Source organism: Euwallacea similis, chromosome 2 (genome assembly GCF_039881205.1).
Source record: "Euwallacea similis isolate ESF13 chromosome 2, ESF131.1, whole genome shotgun sequence".
Classification (NCBI taxonomy): domain Eukaryota; kingdom Metazoa; phylum Arthropoda; class Insecta; order Coleoptera; family Curculionidae; genus Euwallacea; species Euwallacea similis.
Window position 1 is genome coordinate 522,670 of NC_089610.1, and position 19,273 is coordinate 541,942.

The window sequence follows — 19,273 nt, forward strand, 5'->3', positions numbered from 1 at the left end:
CAACCTTCTATGACATGTTCAAAATGCATGTCTCGAAAAATTTTGGCAGTATCCTATCCGTAAATAAAAATGTCTTCTTACATTAATCAATATCTCAGACGTTAATAATCTAATCGCAAACGTTATTCTTCTTTTTAAGTCAGCTAGATTGCGTCGTTTAATTTTCTACACCATCCTATTCACATATCCCTAAAAGAGAAACTCTAATGGAGTAAGATCAGGTGATCCTGCTGGCCGTTTTAGCAATCTTCGTTTCCCTATCCACCGATTTGGAGAAGTTGAGTAACATTGAGATTGATTTCTTTTGTTATTTTATTACATTATCAATAAATAAGTGTATATAATAATATGTGTGATGTGTATATATGTAATAATGTATGTATGATGTAATAATATGTGTAATGTGTATATAATAATGTGTAATAATAATAGGTAATAAATTTTCAGTTTGTCGTAGAGAATTTCGTCAATAACATGAATTTATTTATTTTTTTATTATTCTTCCAAATAAAATTTAAAACCATGGCAGTTTTGAATAGAAAATGAAAAATTCTTTCAGACGAGGTATCACAAATCCATACTTCAAATTTAAAAATTTAGGGCATGCAATTGTCACACAAAGGAAGTTAAACTTAGGGATGAAATTTTTACGTTATAGTATGTAATTTCCCAATCTAAAATTGACGTGTTTTGGTATTTTTGTCACGTATGTCCAAATATGCAGATATTAAATTTATTCCATTTGGCCGTACCACCCTATATATTGATGGCAAACATTTGATGTGTTATTCCCAGGCTGGTTCCAAAATCAGAAAAATCATATCCATAATTGATCAAAATGGGAAAAACTCAAGTTTACTGGGTTATCTTAAAAGTGTTCTCAATTTCTTTTCGATTTTTACGTCCTGCGAAACTGCTTTCTTGCAGCTTTCAAGGGAATTTGCTCAAACTGCATTATTCTTGGGGAAAACCATTTTTTACGTGAAAATTGCAATAAAAGTTGTACTATGAAGTAATGTGCGTCCGTGAAAAAGTGTCGTGTGCCATGTCTCTATAATTTATGTCCCTGAGAAAGTGGCGTTTGCCATATCTCCATGTATAATGTGTGTCCGAGATGTATGATATGATATCTGACACACATTACTGAGCAATTAATAATAATAATTTTGTGCAAAATTCAAAAACCATCTTAATCTAAATATGAACCATTCCGTTGATTATATAACGAGTTACTGGCGTCCAAAAGTTCTCTATAATTAGATCCAGTAAAATCCTCTCAAATTATTCGATAGCGTTCATAAACTTTCCAAAATTCCATGGAAGCGTTTAGAATAATAAACTGATCATTAGACTTCTCGGTATGCTGTTTGGTTGCCTCAATTTAACAGGCCATAAGGTCTATTGATGTGCATTATTGGGATTTAGTCCTTACTGATCTGGTTTGCAAATTACGGGGGAGTTCGAATTCCACATCAGAAATAAAATCGACAAGAGTGAACTTATGCAAATACTGTGGCTCATCTATTCAGTTGAAACTAACGTCGATTCCAAATTTTTACCAACAAATTCAATTTATGGAATCTTTAGTGTCTCATCAACTTTGAATTTGTTGATGGTAGCCTATACGCTCTGCCGGAGCAAACACACATCCAATTATGAAAATTGCGAATTATGCATTAAATTAAAGTTGTAAAGGATGGTGCCGAGTGAAAAACTACCAGGGCTTTAAAATTAATGAATTTGTAATTTAACCATCAGTTTAATTTAAAAGTTTGCCTGGCAATTAGTCCTGGCTAGTGAATAATGAATAATTCAGTGGTAGTTTTAAGCATTTTGCTGTACAAATAATATTAACCGAATTCATAAAGCAGTAGTACAGAAATAATTTTTTTTTAGTGACTCGAACATGATTGTGAATATACGGGCAGGAATGTGCCTGTTTAGCATAAAAAATACTAAGAAGGGCAAAGAGGCTTCCTCCATTGATTCCATGGGGTTCCAATCTAATTAAAAATCCAATCAATAAAAGGAGAATTCCCATTTTTTTTAAGTGAATAACAATGTGGCGGAAAGTGTAAAACTGATAAAACTATGAATACTTAGCCAACCTGTTGCATTAAAGTAACTAATACGTAGATCTATTATAATCACTCCATCTTTTGACGCAATAGCACTTGATACTTTATTTCTACCACTGTTTCAGAAGGCCCTACTTCCAACATTTTGCGCAAAATCAAATTTCGTTGATTTATTATTGTTTTACCGAAACCCCATAAATTTATAGAAAAGACGCTACCTTATACATTTGTCCCATCTATGATCTATAACACTCTACAAAAACAGGATCTTTGATATTTCCACCGAACTGCAAGACTGAACCTTAATATGTGATACATCTTCGTAATAAAAAGGAAAGGTGAATTTAAAAATGTAAACATTCAAAATGGCGCAAATAAAAAACGCAGAGCTGATGATGGTTGTCAGAATTCGAAACATCGGATTTCAAATATGACATCATTACGTTTTAGAAGAGGAAAAGTTACAATAATCAAGGGTCAGTCAGGTCATTGAAATTGCCTCGTTAAGTAACATAGGGAAAAAAATAAAAACGTTTTTTCCAAAATTTTAGTTTTTTTAATATCTTCGAATGTCTTAGGAATTTTTCGTATTTGAAAATTGCATATTACTGATCTCAAAATTGCGTGACTTTTCTCTAATTTAACTGACTTTGTATTGTTTATAGTTCTCGAAGTGCCTATGGTTGAGCTCCAAAAATATAAATTCTATATACTATGTATACCAAAAATGGCCCTTTTAGGTAGCCATAGATTGGAAAAATGCCATTTAAAAAGTAACTGCACTTATAGAAAAATAATTCTCTACAGGCTTTTAAGGAGAAAAACAGTTGTTATTTAGGGTATATTTTTTAAACGTTTACGTTCAAGTTTTAATTATGCTTAAACTGCATATTCCATAAAAGTGTAATAAAACACACTAACGCCAACCTACCTGGAAAATTAAATTTTTACACTATTACTCTTTTATGATTATATAACTCTTATACGATTTATATTTGAAATAAAATGTTCTCATTGTACAGAAACAGATCAAATAAAATAGCTGTGTTACAATTTTCCAATAATACAGAGGAAGTTTAAAATTTAGTTTTGTTCTATCTTAAATGGATACACACCTTTCATAAGTTACCAAATTAAGGCTGAGATCAATAGGTCCTTTTTTCTTAATTTTGCGAATAATGCCTCATGGAAGTGCCGAAGGTATCCGTGCAACCCAATTTTGGTTTGAAAACTGCGTATTCATGTGGCTCCCAAGTAGTGTGACATATCACACTGCATCTCTGGGCCACGCTAAAAATTATGGTCGACCTGCAATTTCCGATTAGAGTGGGAAAAGTACAGTGGCTCGAATCCAGGTCAGTGGCTTAGACAACAAATTAAGTTTTATCACGATGTCGTAAAACAAATACGTTACCTAACACTGTTATACAACAACCGTTTTTTTCCTTTATCCTGTTTGGCAATAAGACTTGGCACAACACTAGGGAATTGGAATTGTACACTGTTCTCAGTTAAAACTAACTGAGAATAAAACTCTCTCTTTCCTAAGACCTGAGCTTTACTAGGAACTAATTACCAAAACCTTTGTGGAGGTGTTCGTTATTATATCTTATTCCAACCCTAAAATAGTTTCTGCAGACACTGAACGATAAAAACCTGAAGTATCGTTGGAAAGAAATAACTCTGGATATCTACTGATTGGAACCATATTTCCACAGACGATATTTCCATCATCCAAAGTTCGCTACTGTTTGCTGCATGTTTCAACGAACGAAACCGCTTTGACGAAGAGATAATGGCAAAAGATCCCAAAAGAATCGAAATTCAATTTCGTCCTAAATTATTTGTTGGTGCAATAACTTTATGAGCTGGGAGGGCAAAACCTACTCTATGCACCATGAATCTTTCGGCACAGAATGCGACGAAGTTTTATTAAAAATTCTGCTGTGTTATGTTTGCATTCACGATTTGTCAGCGATACAACACAGCACTCACTACATCTCTGCACCTAAATCTGGATTCTGCAATATAAAATTTCTTCGAAAGGAGAATCCTTTCAGCATTTTAGTTTATGACAGCAATATAAATGGGGGTTTTGTTGAAGTTTTATATTCAATTCGACTGGTAGGTTTAATAGTTCCTACTTAAGGAACTGCTTTATTGCAGCAAAGTGATCTTCTTAACAACACTTAGTTGTGAGGATAAATCGACCTCTGAAGTGCAGATACTAACAACTTCTAGAAAACGCAATATCACCATAGAGATATTTCAGAAGGCGATAGTACTCTGAAAAATAATAAAAATATGTCAATAGACTCATGTTAAAAACACACCACTTTCGACATATAGTCTGGTAAATTTTCACAATTTTCTCATATTTAAGCGTTTTTTTCACGTATGCCTCGAGATAAATTTTTTAAATTTCATACACCTATTTTCTTTAAGACTGTCTATAACAAACTGTCAAAATCGTCGGTAGCCATACCAACGTTACGGTATTATGTTTTTTGGGTCACGTACTATTTTACGTTTTGTATCTTTTCTTTGGAACGCCCTGTATAAATTTTGATGCCACCTTTAAATTCCTTCTTCAATTCTTTAGCTTTTTGGCGTCTTGCTGTATTTTCGTATATTTCACCGTGTCCGTAGAATTTGCAAACATATCTATCAATATAAATTAAGAATGTAAAGGAAGTATGGGGAAAATCATCCGGTTCGGTTATCAAGTATCTAAAACAATTTGTAACATTTAATGAAATTTCTCAAAATAAAAATAAATCTAAACGAAAACAAAATTATTAAAACTGTTGAAAACCTGAACTAACCTGAATTAACCTATACAGGGTATTTCAAATTCGACCCTCACCATTGGGATCTCGGAAACTAGAGGAGATACGAAAAAGTTTAAATAGGGGCAAAGTTGCGCAATCTAGTGCATGATCGAATACCGTTTTCAAAATTTTAATTTTCCGAGCACTTCCGAAGATATCCGACAAAAACTAAAAATTGGAGAATACATTTTTATTTTTTTTTAGCGTTATTTGACAAGAAAGGTTAAATCCGTAAGCACATTTTCATTGTCACTTTTTCTCAGCTACACAATGACATATTCAAATTTGCGATCCGACGTTTCGTCTTTCGGCTACCATCATCAACTTTATTTTTTCTTATGGGCCCCATATTGGATTTTTCGACAAAAAAATAGTGCGTTTCATTCTGAATTCATTGATATAGAACTTCTTATAATTTACTTTTTTAAAAGCCGAAATATTTAAATAAAAAGAAATATTACATAGTTGGCCTTGACTCCATCGAAAGACTTTCTTTTGTTCGCGTTATATGACAGAACTTCTCAAACGAATTTAGAGCGTGTGCAGATTTCCAATGAAAATGAGTTTCCGAAGTGAAGAAAAACGAGATATGTTAAGACTTTATTACAAATTTGATAGGAACAGTACGAAAACAGCTCAAATGTATTTTGAGTTATATCCGGAAAGACAACAGCCGCATAGAACATTATTTAAAACTTTGGACGAACATTTAGCTGAGTTTGGTGCTTTTGAAAAATCTAGGATGAAGTATGGAAGCAGAATGAAAGAAGATACTAGAAATAACCTACTGGCAGAGACAAAACTAAATTATTATTAAATGATACAACAAGTGCTCAAATTGACGACTTTTTTGTGGGGCACTTTGAAAAATAGAATATATGAGAATCGAGATTATAACACAATAGAAGAACTTAGAGAAAACATCATTACACAATGTAGAGTAATCAGAAGGAGAAATATTATTAGGGCTGTCACTAATTTAAATAGACGTGTTCGTTTATGTATGCAGGAGGAAGGTCGTCAATCTGAACACTTGTTGTATCATTTAATAATAATTTAGTTTTGTCTCTGCCAGTAGGTTATTTCTGGTATCTTCTTTCATTCTGCTTCCATACTTCATTCTAGATTTTTCAAAAGCACCAAACTCAGCTAAATGTTCGTCCAAAGTTTTAAATAATGTTCTATGCGGCTGTTGTCTTTCCGGATATAACTCAAAATACATTTGAGCTGTTTTCGTACTGTTCCTATCAAATTTGTAATAAAGTCTTAACATATCTCGTTTTTCTTCACTTCGGAAACTCATTTTTATTGGAAATCTGCACACGCTCTAAATTCGTTTGAGAAGTTCTGTCATATAACGCGAACAAAAGAAAGTCTTTCGATGGAGTCAAGGCCAACTATGTAATATTTCTTTTTATTTAAATATTTCTGCTTTTAAAAAAGTAAATTATAAGAAGTTCTATATCAATGAATTCAGAATGAAACGCACTATTTTTTTGTCGAAAAATCCAATATGGGGCCCATAAGAAAAAATAAAGTTGATGATGGTAGCCGAAAGACGAAACGTCGGATCGCAAATTTGAATATGTCATTGTGTAGCTGAGAAAAAGTGACAATGAAAATGTGCTTACGGATTTAACATTTCTTGTCAAATAACGCTAAAAAAAAATAAAAATGGATTCTCCAATTTTTAGTTTTTCTCGGATATCTTCGGAAGTACTCGGAAAATTAAAATTTTGAAAACGGTATTCGATCATGCACTAGATTGCGCAACTTTGCCCCCATTTAAACTTTTTCGTATCTCCTCTAGTTTCCGAGATCCCAATGGTGAGGGTCGAATTTGAAATACCCTGTATATCGAAAATGGTACGGTTTTGACTACGGCTTTATTAACCATTTTTTATTTGTTGCTGAGTACTGTCGTCTTCTGAAATATCTCTACCATTATATGTTACATCGTATATATCTTTTACTTTTCACGCAGAACAGAAACAGAATGCTTTCTAACAGCATTTTAGTCTACTTTATCATATAACCTTTAGGTGTCTAGAATTTCAATTGAGAGCTCTCTCTCCAATTCCGTCTTAACACCATTCGTTTTCTTTCCTTCCATTATTTGTTCCTTGTTGTATCCGATATATCCATGTGAGAACTGTTAAGGCACCAAACTTCTGTAGCAAATGCTATTCGTAAATCTTCTTAGAACAGGGATTTTCATATTTTAATTTATATTACAGCACTTTAAGACTTCAATAAGCCTGAATATTAAATTCCTTGCAATCAATTATGCTTTTAAACACATAAATCTCTATTCTGCTTTCGGCAAAGTAAGTTGAAAAATCAACAAGAAAGCCTACCAGGCAATTGGACTCAAATTGAAAGCAGATTGGAGAACTAAAAAAAGTCGGTTTCGATTGGAATAGATCTCCAATGGACTCGTTAAAATTAAAGCCTTTAAAACATGTTGGGATAATGATTGTATTCAAGCTCCTTACCTGAACTATGCATGTCTGTGCATCTTCCGGTTGAAATGAAACTCTCGAAAGCAGATGCAAGAGGTAGAAATTTATTATTAAAAAATGTATTTCCTCATGTGTTTCGACTTGTTTTATAGGACCGTGAAAGGTTACTGGCTATCCACATCCTGCCCCTCCTTTTATTATAAATTTAAGCCTTAGGGAAATATATTCACGTCCTATAAATTTCTTCCCTACGAAATAGATAATGCAAGAAGTTTTCCTGCTTGCATATGGTTTTCATATAGTTTCCCAAGTTTTAAACTAGATTTTTCCAAAAGATCCCGGGTCAGAATGCAATCCGAGCTAAAGGCGAAATAAAGCCATTATTTTGATGATTTAAATAAATATTAAATTTCTCATATTTTCGCAAGATTTTCATATGATTCAATCATATTATGAAATAGAATAATCCAATGCATTGTCTTGCTAAGAGAAGAATGTTTTGTGAAATACAACAGATTCTCCTACTAAGTGGAAGGAGACGAAGATTGAATGTTATAATTTACTGCCTAATAAGTGAGGCTGATGGAAGAATATTGAAAAATTTGCTGTTCGAGGCAATAAAAAATGTTTTGCAAACATAAAAATTTAAAAGGTGATTTGCTTTCGACGACCCCGACAAATGCTAAGCAAAAAATGACAGAAAGTCAGAATAATGTAGTTCACAGCCCTGGTGTATAATATAATTCGAGGGTGTATCAAATATTAAAGGGGTGTGATTTTTTTTTTGTTACTAAGGGGTGCATGACTATGAAGGAGTTGATATGCAGATGACCTGTACCGTTAGAAAAAGAGGAAAATCGACCGCAAGTCGCTTCAGCCCCTTTTAATATGAAAAGAATTGAGTGAGATAACAGTGAATGTCTCCGTAAAGCAACGGATTTTAATCAAGTTTTTGGTCAAGGAAGAGGTGAACCCCACTAAAATTTTGTTGCGATTACAGGCACAGTTCGGCGACAATACTCTGTCAAAAACCCATGTGTTTGCATGGCGCAAAGAATTATTCGGGAGTGCGTGAAAAGGTCGATAATCAAAGACACGTGCCGCCCAAGGACAAATATGACCGAAGTCAACATGGGGAGGTTCGAAATCTCATGGAGGGAAATACACGTTAAGGGCCTGAACATCAATTATAGGAGTGTCCACCACTTATTTTGAAATGTTCGCTAAATAGCTGCCCCGCTGTTATGAAAAAGGTGTATACGAGAATCACACAGAAAAATTGGATGCACTAGGCTGGGAAACGCTGAAACGTCCGTCATATAGTCCCGCCTTGTCCCCTTGCGTTTTATATCTTTTTGAACCTCTCAAAGAAGCACTTGGAGGCCAACATTTCGACGACAACGACGTGGTGGAAGCATCTGTGCTTCAACGATTACAACAACATCCAGTTTCTACGATAATGGAATAAAAAAGCTCCCAATCCGATGAGAAAAATGCAGTTCTAGGGAGGTATGTAAAAAATAATGTCTTTCTAAGCTTAATGAAATAAAGTTAGAACATTTTACGAAACGAATCCCGTTTATATTTGAACAAACTCGCAGTAATTGATCAAATTATATGTAGATACCAGCATGCCGAGCTCTATCGTAATCATAGTGTTTTTGTCTAGTTATAACCCCGAGTTTTAGTTATTCGGTTTTCTTTACGATGTTGTGTTTGTACTAGGTCAGGAAGGTAAAAAAGGTGATGTGAAATGCAAACTACCTGGAAATTCACACTCCCCTTCAACGAACTGAAAGAAAATACTAAGCTTTCCTGTAAACAACCTTTTTTTTATCCAAATAGACGGATCAATCAGGCGTCCCTTGACAATTTTGCCTCTCCATCACATGAGCATAGATTAGAGCAGCGGGAGCATTTCCCCAGGAGCATGCTTTTGAAAGCTTTAAATTCAATCAATTTTCTGTCCTTTATTACATTTTTATATTGACAAATGCTCTCGCCCTTAGAAACGTTAGACTGTAACCCAACCATATCAATTTACAACCGAAGGAGTGTTCCTGGCACTTATCTAGAAAAAAAACATATTTTTGGTAACGTCGTCAAGGTATTACAACCAGTTTGGGTATCTTCCAATACCATCTTTAACCCGATAATCGTTTATTTATTGTCAAATATTAAGGTTTTCCATCAAAGAATCATTCGATATTTCCATTAAAGATATGTAGACTCACTGGCTCATTTTGTCTGGCGAGAAGACTCCGACAACACAGGAAATATTTTTAAAAGTTAAATTTAACAGATGTATTTCCAAAAAAATAGGCGATTTGAGTCATAAAAGAAAAGAAAGTATATAATGATAAAATAAAACCCTTATGAAAACCCATAAACTTTTATTATGCATCTCTTCAACCTTTCTGGAATACCATTTAAAAATTACAGTTTTTTAGAGGTAGTTCAGATTAAAATCAACCTCTAGTGCCTCAGAAATTCCTTCAAAATTCCCTACTAAAAACCCTCAAAATTTTAAAATCTTATCCTACTTTACACTAAAATGTTAATTAAAAGACTCAGCTCAGACAGCACTTTTGATTTTTCCGACAATTTTTTTCGTGTGTTGAATATCTAAGATCTGTTTTCATGTGAAAAACACATTTTCTTTCGATCAATTTTGCTCACTTCATGGAATATGTCATTTCCTATACAATGGCGAAATTATGATTACAATAGCATTTTTTGCTTTTTAACTATGCCTAAAGGGTGAGAAAACTTTTCGGCCATTTGTCCAGCCGAATATCATTCATATTTGATCATGTTGACATTGTTCCCTTGAGCAAAAACTGTCTAGTCTTATTTCATTTATAGCGGTTCAATAGTTGCTTAATTAATAAAAAATTCAAGAAAAGCCTGACCTATTCAAATAATTCGATTATGAATTTTTAAAATGTCTGGAATGGAAATAAGCTCCGTACAAATGCTTCTCTTGTTTGAATGCTAGACTCTCTAATTATTACATGGAAGAGGGATTCACCCAGGGTCGACTTTTTATGAAAATCGAGCTCGGATAGTTCGTTTTTAAGACATTTTTTGTACAGTATTATTCTAGAGCAGCTACCCCTTCATTTACATATGATAAATGATGAGGAAACGTGACACATGATATGCGGTTTTCTTTTCATTTGCTCTCCTAACTTATAAACAAACTTCAAGTTCGAACATAACATCGACAATTTACTGCCACTTTCATATATTTAGAAAGAGTGATTGGAACTATTTTTCCTTGGCCACGCAAAATCGGAAAATGTAGTAAAGGAATGCTTTCAAGGGATTCGTCAATCACAATACGGTTTGGTAAGAGGTACACAATTTGTGGCTTATTGTTATCTGGAGATGTGACCTGCATGCCCACATAAAATGTATTTTTCTAAAAGGACTGTACTTATACTGTACTTGGTGTGCAATTAAGCGTAATTAAGTACAATAAAGACCCTACTCTAGGGGTTTGATTACAATGTATTTCTCATGACGATAAGATAAAAACTGATAAAATCTCAAACATCATCCAACGGTTAAGGTGGCATATTACTACTTTTATACAAAATGTCCCAGGGTTTGTGATGGCGGGAACTTAGGAATGACTAGAAAACACATTTTACAGAGGGTTATTTGCATAAATACAGGGTGTAACATATCATCATGGTGATATTTCAGAAAGCGATAGTACTCTGCAAAATAATTTTAAAAAATGCTAATAAACCCATGTGCAAAAACATAATACCATTTTCGATATACAGGGTGGCATAGTTTCAACAGTTTTTATCATTTTGCTTTCGTTTAGATTTATTTTTATTTTCAGAAATTTGATTAAATATTACAAATTGCTTCAAATAGTTCATAAGTGAACCGGATGGTTATTTTTTCTTTACATTCTTAATTTGCATCGATAAATATTTTTGTGTATTTTACAAAAACGGTAAAAGATATGAAAATACTGCAAAAGACTGAAAAGCTTTGAATGAAATTGAAAAAGAAATTTGAATTTGGTATAAGAATTAATACAAGGTGTTCTAAAAAAAGATACAAAACATAAAATAGTACATAACCCACATTAACATAGCATCCAGTGTATGGTTACAGACGATTATGACATTTTATTGTAGAAGGTTTTAAAGAAAATAGGTGTACGAAATTTCAAAAATTTAACTCAAAGCATATATGAGAAAAACGCAAAATACGAGAAAAAATGTGAAACTTGGCTACCCTGTTTATCCAAAATGGTGCGTTTTTAACTATGGGTTTATTAGCATTTTTTTGTTATTTTGAAGAGAACTATCGCCTCCTGAATTATCTCCATGATGATATGTTACACCCTATGTAGCTATTTCCACAAAAGAGGAAAGTGCTACTTCTATATTCGCAAATAATTAGAGGTCCCACACGAAATGCAGTACATTAACATTCTATGGAATAAAATTAACTTTCCTCCAGAGGTATGCATCTGTTTTTATGTTACTTATGAAAATAGTTCAAAGGCACCGACACTGTATTTCTTATGGTTTTCAAGATTCAAATGGTAAGCCTCGAATTTAAACCACCCTGTACTCTGTCTACCTTGTGCTTTGGAACACCCAGTATTTATATGGAATAACGCTTCGAATGAGAAGGAAAATGTTGATGAAATCTCATGTATGTCCTCAGACATCTCAAAAAAACAGACAATACTGAATGCCTTTATACTATGGCGAATACACTGGAGGATCGATTCTGTATTCTAGAGAGTCGAATATTGGAGGACTTCAAAATATCATCTCTCAACAGCAACGACATGAACAAATGTAACACACTCGTGTCATTTTGACGTCATTCCCGGGCAGTATTCTCCATAATACAGAATCGATCCCCTGAGGGAAATAATTCCAATGCCACCTCTGCTTATACGCAGTATTAATTTAAGATTCTTTGCAAGCAAATGCCTGCGTATTCAATGAAATGAGAATCCCTGTATCTATATTAACGCTTAACCCCTAATACTATGTATTTTTCTTTCAGCTATGGTGTATACTCCTGCACACTGTCCTCTACACCTTTCTCGTGTCGAACTACACCTGGATGCTTTGTGAAGGCATTTACTTGCACACAGTGTTAGTTTGGACATTCATGTCTCAACGTAATATTCTGCTCTGGATGAACATCGTTGGCTGGGGAATACCACTGCTGACTACTTTGATATATGTTCCCGTTAGAGCCTGTTTCGGTGACTCGGACGAGTTAACAATGTATGTAATATTTGTTAGTGTTAACAGCTAATTTCAACTTAGTGTCATTAGGTTAAATCACAGGAATTACTTAAATAACAGACTAAAGTGAGAGGGTGATTTGTACGCGTCGGATCTGGAATTAGCTTCCATTTTTTACGTTTCTCGAATTATTTGTAGAGAATCCTTTTCCAGGTTGTTTTTCCTCCTATTAGATTGAATAAGTAAATTAAGCAAGATCTCGTTCTCTTATATTCAAATTTGCCCTTATGAGGAATTATCCACATACCTACATGCTTCGAGTGATTAATGCAGTACGTTTTCCAAAGTTTAACATGAAAAAGTTCCGCTAAAGGAAAATCTAAGTGACGATGAGTGGTATTATTGTTTGAGGAACTCTGGAAAATTATCTGAGAACCTCTGAAATGCTCATCGCACGAAGCTGCAAGAAATTTAGCCATTTTCAGATGAAAGACAGTTGCCACCCACAGGTTACTTGTTACAAATGTAAGGTTTAAATTTGTAAAATGGAAAAGCTTTTTAAAAAGCGAGTCAATAATGACTCAGTTACGTCTCCTCTCATCCATCACTATCACGTTCGAAGGTTATCGCTGTATAAAGATTGGAGAATGAACCCAATATAATCCTTTAATATAGCTCAGCGAGTAACTCTGCAGATCCCAACTGTCTTCTCCAAATGATTAATGATGAAAGTATCGTGTAATATGCCAAATGCTAATTATTTTCTTAACTACATAGGCAAGTATATTGCCATCTATCGATTAAATCTTCGCCTTCTTTAACGCAAAATATGAACTTTAAAATACGTGCTCCTTTCCCATAAAGTTCTTGTGCTTTCCTTCAAGAACTTATTCGCGTCATAAGAGTGTCCAAAAATTATTTAATTATTTTGTTAATTATCGGAGAAGACATTGCTCTAATTATCGATTAAGCTGGTCTCCTCTTTGACTCTTTCAGAAAATAACTTTTAAGGAATTTCTCTGGAAAGTCCATAGAGAATACGTGCCTCTATGCTATAAAGCAAAAAGTTTTTTTACCTATTTTAGCCCAGTTTTGCTAGTGCTCGCCATTAAAGCGCCCTGATAAATTATTGATTGCCATAAATATTTCAATTGGATTTCTCGGACGTACAATTTAACTTCTTTTTAAGTGGAGGACGTCCGTTGGTATTAATTAAATTTTATCTTTGAATAGTATCCTTTCCCAGATTTGTTGGCATAAGAAAGATATAAGAGTCGATTAGATGGAGAAAGTTATGGATCATTTTATGGAGAAATTAAACAATATTTTAATGGATTTTTAACCAATAGGTGTAGTAATTAAGGGTATTAATAATCGCGCCGGTTTAGAGTTGAAATATCAATCATTAGTATACGAGTTAATTATAAAATTTTTCCGCTGACCTCAGGTGTTGATCTTGGTTACTGCAGAAAAGCTAATTCTGAATTTAACGTAGATAATCTATAATTCCAATTTAGACGAAAAATTTAACTGACGCATGAGCACAAATAAAATCACAGGCTGTAAACTCGTGCGCCCGCACCTACCAACTAAAAACCCTTTTCCCTATATTTTCCAGAAGCTACCGCAAACTGCCTTCCTGTGCTTGTGACAGTAGCTTCCTTCCTTAAATAATCCGTTCAACTGTTCATCCTATTCCTTTTTCAGTAGCATTTTCGTAATGTATGTGTGATATAGTGAACATTATTGATCCCATTCTACCACGTCTCTGACCAACATTACCGTTGCGAAATTAACCCCCAATGAATTCATCAGCTCCTGTCTGAGTGTTTACCACTCTTTCCACTCAAAGTGTATTCTGGGGTCTCCTTTTCTCCACAATAAACACAATTCACTGTCCTCTTATCTATCCTGCTCAGATAACTGCTAAAGCATCCATATCCGCTTAGGTCATGTATAAGTCCACTGTTTTATGGTTACACTCCACCCATTCTGTAACGTTCAGTGTCAGTTTCGTAGTTAGCGCACTCCATTTTTATTGTATCCTTGTCAGGTACTTCCCCGAAATTTCCGCTTTTCTTGCATTGTAAATCCCATCGATAACTCCATTTCCACTCACTCCTCCAGTAAGTTTGTGGGCACAACACTCACTATCACTTATATGACCATCAAACATGCCCTATGGTACCCACTTACAACTCTTAGGAGTAAGTTCCTTTGCAGTCCTTCCAATGCCTCACTCTATGTCTTCAGACTAATGCCGAATGTGAGAGAACCGTGATAGTTAAAAAGGTGACTACTATACAGTGTGATTCAGTCCAGATTGCTGTCTACTGCGTCATCGCGAGGATAAATAGTGGTGGTGAAGAAACAGGCCATAAACTAATCTGGACACAGCCCCCCACTCGTGGGAATATTGATCGAAAAAAGCGAATTTTCTATTTCAAAAATTTAAGACCAATGATTAATTGATTTTATTCAAGCGCTTCAATATTTGTAACTCACACCACAAGTTGAGGAATTTAGTAATTTATATGATGAAAATATGCCACATAAGAAAATTCAGAAGCGAAAGATGGTCAGTTAGTTGCTAGAAGCCTTAAACTCTTGAGTAATTACAACTTTTTAACCGGGTTTTTAATGATCGTCCATCATAATATACAGAGTGAATCAGAGTTAAACCGTAATACGTAAATCATGCATAGAGAATTTTATTTTAAACAAGAAAGTTCTAATAAAAATGTGTCTACAAATGCTTGCCAAAAACGCTACAGCCCTTCAAAGATAGCCGCCGGAAATTGATTTTTGCTTTGTTTCTAAAACCATTTAAGATAAATGCACGAATTTGTGTGCAAAAATTAAACTGAATGAAGTGGTTGTTTCAAAGTTAAAATTACCTGTTTGACGACGCATTTTCTTCTCTTTTTTTGTTAATAAAGTTGTTATGGTCGAAAGTTTTTTTATTACTATTGTGTTTCCTCAAAATAGCTTATAATTGAGATTGTGCCTGATTATCTTTCACAGAAAGAAATTTTTTTCTTTCGCAAAGCATAAAAGAATGAACAGGACATTTTGAAAATTAAAAAAAGAATATTACCAAACTCCACAGAACACCCGAATATACGCCAATGATTGATAATTTAGAAACATTTTAACTTTGAAACAACCACTTCATTCAGTTTAATTTTTTCATACAAATTCATATATTTATCTTAAATGATTTTATGAACTCTAAGCAAAAATCAATTTCCGGCGACCATCTTTGAAGCACTATGGCGCTGTCAGCAAGCATTTGCGGATACATTTTTATTAAAACTTTCTTGCTTAAAATCTAATTCCCTACGAATGATTTACATATGGCGGTTTAAGTCTGACTCACCCTGTATAATTATTTCAGCTACTTTTATTGTAGAGCCATTCAATGGTGGTAATCAGAAGCGTGCTATAGAGCTTAGGTACCCTGGAAACATGTCCTAAGTTCGGCTTTGATGGAAAAAATATTACTGCTATCCTCATCCCACTGCTGTCAAACATTTTATGCCTATAAACCATTTTCACGATTGCTCCCATCCATTTTGGCTGTGCCACTAACGAAAGCATTGTCCACTAGTGGTGTGACTACCATTGCCAAATCCATCAAATAAAACGATTATTCATTCCCTGCTATTTATGATTTATTGCACGGACCTGGTTTACTAACGTTCCGAAAATTCCAATAAAACTTCTCGCATTGTTGTAATTGTTATCGATATTTTCAGATAAAAGTTTGCCACCATCAGATAAAATGGCTGTAAATGGGAACGTTTTGAAAGGGCTGGGATCTAAACTAGAAGGAAAAGTTTTATGTCTCAATGTGTTGAAAGGGTTAACGCAAATTGCCAGCAATTTCGCGCTTTATGAATAGGTCAATAGTAGTTGTTTCTTAGAATACACTCCATTACTAATAAAGGCGATATGCTCAAGTTCCTGTAAATACGTCTCCCTGCGGAGCAGGTCTAATAAAATTTCCATATGGTGGCCGCTAGGGCATTTAGTAGACCTTATTTTAACGCAATGAGAAAGTCCAAAAAATCAACAAAAAGAAGATTGTTCTATTTAAAGTAAACAACTTGACATCGACTTCTGGTGTAACCGGAAGTGTTGGAATTTTGAAAATATTTTATTCGTCTCGTCCCCATCAGCATTCATGTAGTTCACAATTTTTATATTTTTCTTATTTATGGTTTTTTCATAATCAATAGTTGTCTACAGGCGCTGAAAATTTTAGAATTTCATTCTACACTAAAAACGATTCAGATTTGAACTGACATTGGCATTGAAAAACAATTAAATGGCAATAAATTTAATTATCCCATTTTTATACGCCGTTGGATGTGAAGTTGCCACTAAACCGCATCTAGACTAACGCCGAAGATAAACCAATTGAATCTTTTTAAAATTGAAATTCGGTTATTCATCTGCGTGATATCCGGGAAATTGGCCCGAAGTAGAGACGGATATAGATGTTTCGTAACGAACAAAAAAAGAGAAATAGACTCGTCGGGATAATGCCTATGACTTCGAGGTCTCGCAGATGAATAACCGAACTTAGCCCGCAGTTCAACGCCAAATCCAACTTCGATAACATAACTGAGCTGTCAAACTGGGTTAATCTGATGTCCAATTTATAAATCCGATTTTATGAACTTCATTTATAGACACTCACAGAAATCTTGTTGCGATAAAACTTCTGTCAGCAAATTTTATCGTGACAAATGCACTCGTCCTTAGAAATGTTCGATTTTCAGCCAATCATATCAACTTACTACCGAATAAGTGGTCCTGTCGTCGATAAAAACCCGACTTTTATCGCGATAAAAGTCCAGATTTTTATCAGCGTCGTCAAGAATAATATGGTCAGTTAAATTCTTTCCGATATCAATTTTAACGTGATAATAGCTTATTTGTTGTCAACTATTATACCTTACCATCACTCTGTTTCTAATTATTTTTTACAGAAAATATAAGAAATAAGATTATCCAAAGACTAGAAACATATAGACCAAAACACCTTGTAATATTCTCATATGTGATACAACAAGTGCATTAAAAATTATCGATAAATCTTAGGGCAGTCTGCGTGAATGCAATCTGGATCAGGAAACACGAGTGCACACAGTACACTCCCACTTTTTTCATTCAATCCATTCATTCGATTTCATTCAAATTATTAATAAATTTTGAGGTAATATGCATGAATGTGAGTTGGGATGAAGGGCATGAAAATGCCTGAATGCAATTTGGAATTTAAAAAGCACGAGCAGACTATGCGCACTCGTGATTGTTTGCGAGTCAGACACCAGCTATTTACGCCAATATTTTTCCAATCATTTCGATGATCTTATATAGTATTTTCTATAAAAACAACCAATAGTGTCGTGACAAAGACGTTTCTCTAACGTAATAGCGTTCACGTGTTGCTCCAATTGTCTCTGTTTTTGGTAATTCCATCTTCCTACGTCTTTCTTGCGGCAATACCTATTAGGTCTGTTGACAAGGGTCATTGTTTAGGTATTTAAAATAGCCCTGGAAGCTACCCGGATAGTTCATGTTTAATAGGGTAAGACTTAAACTTGCGACACGTTTTACCCTGAAAGCAACTTAGAGTTTTTTTAAATTCCGCATCACTTATGCAAATTTAAGGATTCTCGAGTAATCGATCAACTTACTGAATATCATGGTATCAGCTAACAAATGGGCTATATATGCACATGAAACAAAAGAACCAACAAAAGTGCATATGAAACAAATCGATGTAAAGTCAGGAAAAATTATATTGTAAACGAAATCATCATTATGTAGATTTTTACTGAAAGTCTTCAATATAATTACATGAAAGAAAAGTCTGAACTTCTCCATATCCGAGACAACACTCGTCTACATGTTAGCCACGCTATTACGCGTTGGTTCTTGAACAATAATGTCACTTTTATGAATTGGCCACTACAATCACCCGACTTGAATCCTATAAAGCACGTATGGGATATGCTGGAAAGGAACTCGATCCGTTCATGGCACGTGTTTATGGCAATTCGGTTCTTCAGAACACCCTCAGAAAGCAGTGACAACTTTTACCACAAGACGTTATAAATAGGGTGATTTTCAGTATGCCAAGACGTTGCAGTAGTATCATTAATGCTCGTGGAGTTAACACGAAGTGTTGAAAAATTTTTCTGTGAATTTGTTATGAATTGACGCCATTATATAGGGCCTTTCTTAATAGATGGTAAAAAATTAAATTGATGAATCGTAAGTATTAAGGACTTTAGGTTATTGTTTTTGGTGTAGTTTACTTTATTTATTTATTCGTACTTTCATCCCTTAAGTTACACTCATGTATATCGATACTTATTTAGAGGATTTCATTTGGGTGCCAGACAACCGTAACCATCAGGTTATATCGAAGGGCTCTTTATGGCTGGGAAATATGCTACTTATCAAAAGAAGCTTTCTAAATTGGACCATTGCCGCGATCTGCAATTCGGCAGGTCTGCAATACTCCAATAGAAGCGACTTGTATAGGTATTCACCCGATGGCTGCGATTTATGACATCAAGCGCGACCTGGTAGTAGTGCACCCCTGGTTGGAGCTCCTCAGGTTAAGTACTTAAGGGATGAGCGTAGTA

The 19,273-nt window shown here is 34.4% G+C and overlaps 1 protein-coding gene across 4 annotated transcripts in view; it reads left to right on the forward strand.

Annotated features, from left to right (window-relative positions):
• Dh31-R (Diuretic hormone 31 Receptor) overlaps positions 1–19,273 on the forward strand; it is an 89,647-nt gene that overhangs the window by 38,950 nt on the left and 31,424 nt on the right. For all 4 annotated transcript variants that reach the window (XM_066405157.1, XM_066405160.1, XM_066405164.1 and 1 more), the window contains exon 7: positions 12,421–12,647. In XM_066405157.1, the coding sequence (XP_066261254.1) occupies positions 12,421–12,647 (227 nt within the window). The remainder of the gene's footprint in view (positions 1–12,420; positions 12,648–19,273) is intronic.